The sequence below is a fragment of the Centropristis striata genome, chromosome 6 (genome assembly GCF_030273125.1).
Source record: "Centropristis striata isolate RG_2023a ecotype Rhode Island chromosome 6, C.striata_1.0, whole genome shotgun sequence".
Lineage (NCBI taxonomy): Eukaryota > Metazoa > Chordata > Actinopteri > Perciformes > Serranidae > Centropristis > Centropristis striata.
Window position 1 is genome coordinate 41,486,983 of NC_081522.1, and position 9,573 is coordinate 41,496,555.

Below are 9,573 nucleotides of genomic sequence, written 5' to 3' on the forward strand. Positions count from 1 at the left end.
GGACGTTTAGCGGTTTGGTCTCATAACTTTGACCCTTTCACTGTATTTTGAACTAATGTTCATTAAATGTCTTGTTCAGTGTTTGGTTGGACTAACAGACACTCCAAGGAGTCGCTGCTCAGTTTACTGAGGTCAGTTACGTACATCTTGTTTTTGTTTTTTGCCAAAACTAACATCCTGTATTTTTGGATTTATTTCAACACATCATTGATTTTCCAGTTTCTAGATATTTTTACTTATTTAAAGAATTCTTTCAGAGTAAAATGTACTCACTGCACTGGAAGATAATTTGACTTGTTTCAAGCATGTATTTGCTTAATTCTAGATATTTATTTCTTATTTTTGTCAGTTGTTGTTGCAATGTATCTTTACCAGGATTCATGCTGCAGAAAGCTAAAACAGCATCTTTCACATAACAAACTGCAGTTTTCATTTAAAGAAGAGCGAATGACAAACTGACACTTCCTTTTATTGGTTTTCAAACAAGAATTCACAAAATTCACAATGTTTATACCAATCATGCTGAATGGCAAGCGATCCCGTTTCAGTGACTGAGTTAAAATGTTCAAATAAAAATGTAATCCATCTTTAACTTGATATGCCTCCAAAAGGTTTTATCCTGTAAACTGAATTCATGCGGTTCAGGATGGTGTGTTTGTGTAGAGAACCGTTCCTACACAGTAAAAAGGACTGAGATGCTGCCTACTTTAAACAAAGAACATCAAAATGTACAAATTTGAGGTTACAAAACTAATTTTCCCTGCTGAAACGTTTCTACGATGACTTGTCAGACGGTGTTTTGTAGCCGTGTTTGCGCTCGTCGTCGCTGCTGTCTGAGCTGGAGGCGGTCCGGTCCGAGGTCCGGTCCGAGGCCCGGTCCGAGGCCCGGTCCTCCGGGTCCGACTCGCTGTCCCGGTCCTCCTTCGACTCTGTGGGTTTCTCTTCACTGGAGGACTTCTCTGGCTCTGGCTCTGTGGGTTTAACCTCACCGTCCACTGGAGGGACGGGCAGCGGAGGCTCAGGCTGCAGAGAGAGACAGACAGGAAGGGTTAACTGGTGTCTGACAGGCTGCAGAGAGAGACAGACAGGAAGGGTTAACTGGTGTCTGACAGGCTGCAGAGAGAGACAGACAGGAAGGGTTAACTGGTGTCTGACAGGCTGCAGAGGGAGACAGACAGAAAGAAAGGGTTAACTGGTGTCTGACAGGCTGCAGAGAGAGATAGACAGAAAGGGTTAACTGGTGTCTGACAGGCTGCAGAGAGAGACAGACAGAAAGGGTTAACTGGTGTCTGACAGGCTGCAGAGAGAGACAGACAGAAAGGGTTAACTGGTGTCTGACAGGCTGCAGAGAGAGACAGACAGAAAGGGTTAACTGGTGTCTGACAGGCTGCAGAGAGAGACAGACAGGAAGGGTTAACTGGTGTCTGACAGGCTGCAGAGAGAGACAGACAGAAAGGGTTAACTGGTGTCTGACAGGCTGCAGAGAGAGACAGACAGAAAGGGTTAACTGGTGTCTGACAGGCTGCAGAGAGAGACAGACAGAAAGGGTTAACTGATGTCTGACAGGCTGCAGAGGGAGACAGACAGGAAGGGTTAACTGGTGTCTGACAGGCTGCAGAGAGAGACAGACAGGAAGGGTTAACTGGTGTCTGACACGCTGCAGAGAGAGACAGACAGAAAGGGTTAACTGGTGTCTGACAGGCTGCAGAGAGAGACAGACAGGAAGGGTTAACTGGTGTCTGACAGGCTGCAGAGAGAGACAGACAGGAAGGGTTAACTGGTGTCTGACAGGCTGCACAGACAGACAGACAGAAAGGGTTAACTGGTGTCTGACAGGCTGCAGAGAGAGACAGGCAGAAAGGGTTAACTGGTGTCTGACAGAGAGAGAGAGACAGACAGAAAGGGTTAACTGGTGTCTGACAGGCTGCAGAGAGAGACAGACAGAAAGGGTTAACTGGTGTCTGACAGGCTGCAGAGAGAGACAAACAGAAAGGGTTAACTGGTGTCTGACAGGCTGCAGAGAGAGACAGACAGGAAGGGTTAACTGGTGTCTGACAGGCTGCAGAGAGAGACAGACAGAAAGGGTTAACTGGTGTCTGACAGGCTGCAGAGAGAGACGGACAGGAAGGGTTAACTGGTGTCTGACAGGCTGCAGAGAGAGACAGACAGAAAGGGTTAACTGGTGTCTGACAGGCTGCAGAGAGAGACAGACAGGAAGGGTTAACTGGTGTCTGACAGGCTGCAGAGAGAGACAGACAGAAAGGGTTAACTGTTGTCTGACAGAGAGAGAGAGACAGACAGAAAGGGTTAACTGTTGTCTGACAGAGAGAGAGAGACAGACAGAAAGGGTTAACTGGTGTCTGACAGGCTGCAGAGAGAGACAGACAGAAAGGGTTAACTGGTGTCTGACAGGCTGCAGAGAGAGACAAACAGAAAGGGTTAACTGGTGTCTGACAGGCTGCAGAGAGAGACAGACAGGAAGGGTTAACTGGTGTCTGACAGGCTGCAGAGAGAGACAGACAGAAAGGGTTAACTGGTGTCTGACAGGCTGCAGAGAGAGACAGACAGAAAGGGTTAACTGGTGTCTGACAGGCTGCAGAGAGAGACAGACAGACAGACAGAAAGGGTTAACTGGTGTCTGACAGGCTGCAGAGAGAGACAGACAGAAAGGGTTAACTGGTGTCTGACAGGCTGCAGAGACAGACAGACAGAAAGGCTTAACTGGTGTCTGACAGGCTGCAGAGAGAGACAGACAGAAAGGGTTAACTGGTGTCTGACAGGCTGCAGAGAGAGACAGGCAGAAAGGGTTAACTGGTGTCTGACAGGCTGCAGAGAGAGACAGACAGGAAGGGTTAAACTGGTGTCTGACAGGCTGCAGAGAGAGACAGACAGGAAGGGTTAACTGGTGTCTGACAGGCTGCAGAGAGAGACAGACAGAAAGGGTTAACTGGTGTGTGACAGGCTGCAGAGAGACAGACAGAAAGGGTTAACTGGTGTCTGACAGGCTGCAGAGAGAGACAGACAGGGAGGGTTAACTGGTGTCTGACAGGCTGCAGAGAGAGGCAGACAGAAAGGGTTAACTGGTGTCTGACAAGCTGCAGAGAGAGACAGACAGAAAGACAGACAGACAGAAAGGGTTAACTGGTGTCTGACAGGCTGCAGAGAGAGACAGGCAGAAAGGGTTAACTGGTGTCTGACAAGCTGCAGAGAGAGACAGACAGAAAGGGTTAACTGGTGTCTGACAGGCTGCAGAGGGAGACAGACAGAAAGGGTTAACTGGTGTCTGACAGGCTGCAGAGAGAGTGAGACAGAAAGGGTTCACTGGTGTCTGACAGGCTGCAGAGAGAGACAGACAGGAAGGGTTAACTGGTGTCTGACAGACTGCAGAGAGAGACAGACAGGAAGGGTTAACTGGTGTCTGACAGGCTGCAGAGAGAGACAGACAGAAAGGGTTAACTGGTGTCTGACAGGCTGCAGAGGGAGACAGACAGAAAGGCTTAACTGGTGTCTGACAGGCTGCAGAGAGACAGACCGACAGAAAGGGTTAACTGGTGTCTGACAGGCTGCAGAGAGAGACAGACAGAAAGGGTTAACTGGTGTGTGACAGGCTGCAGAGAGAGACAGACAGAAAGGGTTAACTGGTGTCTGACAGGCTGCAGAGAGAGACAGACAGAAAGGGTTAACTGGTGTCTGACAGGCTGCAGAGAGAGACAGACAGAAAGGGTTAACTGGTGTCTGACAGGCTGCAGAGAGACAGACAGGGAGGGTTAACTGGTGTCTGACAGGCTGCAGAGAGAGACAGACAGAAAGGGTTAACTGGTGTCTGACATGCTGCAGAGAGAGACAGACAGGAGTCTTTTATTAGTTTAGTTTTTATTAGTTGTAGTTTAGTTTTTATTAGTTTTAGTTTAGTTTTTATTAGTTGTAGTATTCCAGGTACTTTATGTATTTGCACTCAGCAGGTTTTTTTTGTCTCCATGTGAAGTGATCTTACATATTTGATTTGATTTAAAATTCTTCATTGAGGATTAACGTGATTTAAAAATGTATATATAATCTGATTTTATCAGGTCATGAAGGTGAGGTTGTCCTGAAAAAATGATACCAACACCACGGCATGGTAAACATTTTTTAAGTGGCAGAATGAAAAGAATTCAATAACCGACAAAATATCCCAAGACTCTAGAGCAGAGGTGTCAAACTCTGGCCCGCGGGCCAAATTTGGCCCGCAGTATAATTATATTTGGCCCGCGAGGAAATACCAAATGACAACCAGAGCTGGCCCGCCGGTATTATACAGCACAAATAAAACTACAAATCCCAGAATGCTCTGCTGGTGTTTTGGCTTGAACACAGTAGATCAGTGTGGAGCAAACTGAGCAACAATTAAAGTTTCTTTATGCACTTTTTCTTGCTAGTCCAAGGCTTGAATGGCTGCACATTCATTGAAGGATATTATTATTAGTCATTTGGTTTATTATTGTTATTTTATTCTCACATTTATTTTTAGCCTGTGGAAAAAGATTACTGTTAAATTTAAATTTAAAGAAGGCAGCATATAAAATAAAGGGACATAGGATTTTAATTTTAATTTTATTTAAGAAATGAATGCCATTGATGTGTTTGTTTGTTTTATTTGATATTCGATTTTCGATATTCGATCAGGCTTTGCTTGTTCCATTTCGTTTGAACTTGTTTAGGTCCATTTTTTCAATAAATATCAATGTTGGCCCGCGACTTTGTCCAAGTTTTACATGTTGGCCCACTGTGTATTTGGTTAGAGTGATAGTCTGGTATCTGAGGAGTAAAAGTCTGGTATCTGAGGAGCCTCACCTCGCTGAAGCCCAGCCCACAGTGTCTGCGGTTGCGTCCCGACAGCTTCCCGTCCATGCTCTGCTGGTACTGCATCTCCAGCTGCTCGTTCATGCGGCGGTCCTCCTGCCCTGCAGAGGAGACAGCAGTCACAGCAGGCACCCCAGCCACAGCACATCTACCCACCAGGGACCGATGTGTGTGGCGGACGTGTGGTGGGGAGCGGCGTTAAGGCTGAGGCATCATGGGTAATCAGAGCACAGGGACACACGTCATCACGTCACCATCACCATCATAAAGGAGCTTACCGCTGCGGAAGTGGGACGTGGACTTGTGGTCTCCGATGACGAGGCGTCCCGTCGGTTCTTTCTGGAGACACAAACAATCGACAGTCACAACTCTCTGATCCACATTATTAACCAACAAGACACGCTGCTAGGGTTGTTCTCTGGTCCACATCATTATCTGACAGACACGCTGCTAGGGTTGACAAAAAGTATCCATACTAAAACGTTGTATCCGGATACGATACTCATTTTAAAAAGTATCGATCAGGGGCGTCCCGGTGGCTCACACCGGTAGAGCGCTAACCATGTATGCCGTGTGCTGCGGCGGAGCCGGGTTCGAATCCGGCCTGAGCTCCCTTTGCCGCATGTCTTCCCCTCTATCACCCCCTTTCTATCTCTCACTATCAATAAAGCAACAAAATGCCAAAAAAATAATCTTTAAAAAAAGAAATAAAAAGTATCGATCCCCCCTGTAGTATACACAGTGTCAGTTACATAAGCATTAAGAGTTAATAAGTTTACATAAATGTTGGTGACTGAAACGTGTTATTTTCCCAGAATGAAGCAGAGAAAAGCAACCAGACAGCAACACACACAGCCGGAAATATTGTTCTAACTGTTATTGTGTATTGTATTTATTTATTTATTGCACTACCTCAGACCTGAAGCTTGTTATCATAGTTGCAGTTTCTTTTTGCACAACTGTTTTTTATTATAAATATTTAACCTGTGGTTCTGTTCGTTTTTACATGTTGCATTTTTCTTGTTAATAAAAATATTTCTGTTCAATTTTGGGGTCTTTGTTTTTATCCTTGTGGTATCAAAAATGGAATCGAGTATCGAATATTTTCCTGAGTATCGGTATCAAGTTGAAAAGCATGTATTTACTTGAACATTTTAGTATGATGACAACTCTACCTGCTACTGAGGGAGGTTTACTTTATAACATTAAAGAAATCTGTTGTGTTCAGAGCCGTTCTGGAGTGGAACCTTGCCATTTATATCGTATTAATAGATTCCAAAGAGGAGTTGATTTTTGCTAAAACAGTTTCTATTAATGTTGCAGCTGCAGCAGATAAACTGTTCGGGTCCACAAGGGTCTTTGTATAATCTTCCTGTGAGACGCTTTATCTTTTCCTTTATCCATCTTTTATTTATTTTGTTGGTATCTGTTTGTATGCTATACTGGTGTCTGTATGTTGTGTATTCTATATGTGTTGTGACTGTATTGACTGTTGTTGTTGTTGTTGTTTTATTGTTGATCTGGGCGAATGGACAGTTTGACTTAATGTTTGAACTCCAGGAAGAATAGCTATGCTAATGTGCTGGTGCTAACAGAGATCCAATAAATAAATAGATAAATAAAAAGATGGTTATAGTGACAAAGCGTTTATTTTCTGTGTCTTTCTCTGTGTTCAGTAACAGAACGAACCTTTCCGGCGCCCATCAGACGTAAAAACTTCTGCTTCCTCTCGCTGCTGCCCAGATCAGCTGACGCCCACTGGGTGGCGCCGTTCTGCCAAAGTTAAACATGTTGGTTTATTCTCTCAACACTCCATTCAACACAACATGCTCATAACAGCAGATGATTCACACATGGACTGTTTCTAACCAACAGCCTCCCGTCCCTTTACTCTCTCAGTCCGTCAATGAGCTGCAGCCTAGCTGAGACACATAATGATGAAAAAAGACACAAAATGACCAAAAACAGACGTAAAATGACCAATAAAAAGACACAAAATGAACAAAAAAGACACAAAATGACCAAAAAAAGAAGTATAATGACCAAAAAAGACACAATATGACCTAAAAAATATGTAAAATTACCAATAAAAAGACGCAAAATTAACAAAAAAGATGTAAAATTACCATAAAATACACAAATTGACCAAAAAAAGACACAAAATGACCAAAAAGGACGTATAATAAACAAAAAAAAGACAAAATGAACAAAAAAAGACGTAAAATGACGAATAAAAAGACACAAAATTAAAAAAGACAAATAATGACCAAAAAAAGATGTATAAGAACCAATAAAAAGACACAATTGCTAATGATTTTGGTTATAATCAATAAAACCATGTTAAATGTCTAGATATCAGCTCTTAAATTAAACTCTTATCAGATATTGTTGTTGTCATCATTATATTTGTCCAAACAAATGAACCTTTAGTTGAACCAGACATTAAAATGAACCAGAAACTGAAGAAAACAAGCTGATCTAATCATTTTTATTTCATCAGTTTAATATCAGAGCTGATATCTAGACATTTAACATGATTTTATTGATGATAACCAAAATCATGATCAAGAGAAAATGACCAAAAAAGACACAAAATTACCTAAAAAGACACAAAGTGACCAAAAAAGACACAAAATGACCCAAAAAATACATAAAATGGACAGATAAAGACGTATAATAACCAATAATATTAATGAATCATCGCTCTGTGTATCATATATTTAGTTTAATATCATTTTAAATCTATAAATGATAATAAAGAAAACAAACTGATCAGGATAAACCGTTAGCACGCATGCTAACATGATGCTAACAGTAACAACGTGTCCCGACACGTTAATTCACGGCTCGTGACCAGTGTTTATGGTTCTACTCACGTCGCTAGGAGACGCTGGTCGCTTTGTCCCGTGTCTGTCCTCTGGACAACTCATTATCACCGTTAGTTTATCAATAAATGTCAGATTAATCTCATGCTAACTAGCAGCAGCTAGCTGGAATTTGTCAACAATTCTCTGTGACGCCACTTCCGGTACCGTCTTCTTTGTGTGTGTTTGGTCTGTTATGTTGAACTCTCTGCTGCCGCTGACCACCGAGCGGCGGGGGGTGGTACTGCACCCTATTAACCCTTTGATGCACAAAAAGACTCAAAATGACCAAAAAAGACACAAAATGACCAAAAAATACATAAAATGACCAAAAAAAAAACACGTCTAATGACCAAAACAGACGCAAAATTACCAAAAACACGTATAATGACAACAAAGACATACAATGACAAAAAAGGACACAAAATTACTAAAAAAAGAAACAAAATGACCAAAAAAGACACAAAATGACCAAAACAAGACACAAAATAACAAAAAAAGACACAACAGACCCAAAATGACAAAAAAAAAACCCCACACACACAAAAAACACACAAAAGGACTTACAAAGACACAAAAAGACATGGAAAGAATCCAAAAATGGACAAAATAGCCCTATAAGACTCCATAGAGTTAAACATATAAGCCGCCTAAAACTGTCTTGTTCCACATTTGGTTGCACTAAAAGACACTTTAGAGAATTGTCTTCCAGTTTATTTAGATCATCTTGCTAACTAAACTAGTTCCCCAGGACTAGTGTTAGAGATAACTTGGTGTTCTGCTTCTCAGCTCTTATCTAAATACGGTTACTTCTGGTTCCAAGAAACCAAGACAAAAGACAAACCAAGACAAAATGTCTCAAGGCTTCAGAGCAGAAGTCTACAAACCAGCAGTTCCAGTCCCAGTGGCCGGTCCATTTCTTTCAGAGTCTCTGCTGGTTCATGTGGATGGAGACGTAACACTCCCATCAGGATAGAAAGGTTTCATAGGATCCATCAGGCAGAAAATCAAGGTAAGTTTTATCAAACCAGAGAGAGAACGACAGGAAGTTAGTGGCTTCATTCAACAACGCCGTCTGTCTGTCTGGAAGCATCTGCTTTCTGTTTTTATCCACTACAGAAATCCACTTACACAAGTTTCCATGTCACATTTAGTGCATCAACTCTTTTTTAGCAAAAGTAGAAAAAACCTAGACCAAGTGTAGAAACATGATTTTACTTTTTTTGCAGAGATTTTGCAGATTTTGCAGTGTGCATTCAGCAGTTTTCTTTTGTGTTTATTTTTTTGTGTGATTTTGGGCTATTTTTTGTGTGTTTTTTGTGTTTTTTATGTTTTTTTGTGTTTCAAAATGTTGACCCAGTAAGTCAAAATTTCTTGATAATAATGAGGTTGAGCTGAAAAAGATGATAGCAGCATGACATGGTGATCATTAGTTAAGTTGCATATTCAGACAGAATGAAAAAGAGTCAAAAACTGACACAATAGCCCCAAACTACAAAGGGTTAATGAAACACTTTCCTTTGAATTTGTCATCTGTCCGTAAATGTAAATAAAACGTGTTTATATAGACTAAATCAGGGCAGAATAACTGCTCATTATGCAAACATTATGTGGAGAATGGAGGGATTACAGGTGGTTGTTGTTGTTCATCCTGTTCGTCTTCATCAACTAAATGTTTCTCTCTAGTTATTTTCTACCAGTTGTTCATCCTGGATGAGTTTTCTTTGGCTGTTTGTGACTTTGGAAGGCTGCTTCCTTCTGCCTGGAGAAACATGTAAAGTTGTCTCCATCACATTTAAAATAATGCCATTAGGGTTTGTTGTTTCTGTTCTAGTTTATATAGTTTGAATGTTTTATGGTTTTGACC

At 41.9% G+C, this 9,573-nt stretch overlaps 1 protein-coding gene across 1 annotated transcript; it reads right to left on the reverse strand.

Annotated features, from left to right (window-relative positions):
- Positions 1-448: 448 nt before the first annotated feature.
- Positions 449-7,865, reverse strand: c6h11orf58 (chromosome 6 C11orf58 homolog). The gene is made up of 5 exons (XM_059334639.1): positions 7,719-7,865; positions 6,532-6,615; positions 5,121-5,181; positions 4,834-4,943; positions 449-1,023 (listed from the first exon to the last, which is right to left on the reverse strand). Exons 1-5 carry the CDS (start codon positions 7,770-7,772, stop codon positions 775-777), a joined length of 558 nt encoding a protein of 185 aa, XP_059190622.1. The 5' UTR covers positions 7,773-7,865; the 3' UTR covers positions 449-774.
- Positions 7,866-9,573: the final 1,708 nt, after the last annotated feature.

Excerpts from the sequence above, each read along its gene's own strand:
- c6h11orf58 (XM_059334639.1), bottom strand. The coding sequence starts at position 7,772 with ATGAGTTGTCCAGAGGACAGACACGGGACAAAGCGACCAGCGTCTCCT. Across the intron at positions 6,616-7,718 it reads GACCAGCGTCTCCTAGCGAC|AACGGCGCCACCCAGTGGGC; the intron begins GTGAGTAGAACC and ends TAACTTTGGCAG. Across the intron at positions 4,944-5,120 it reads CACGTCCCACTTCCGCAGCG|GGCAGGAGGACCGCCGCATG; the intron begins GTAAGCTCCTTT and ends TCTCCTCTGCAG.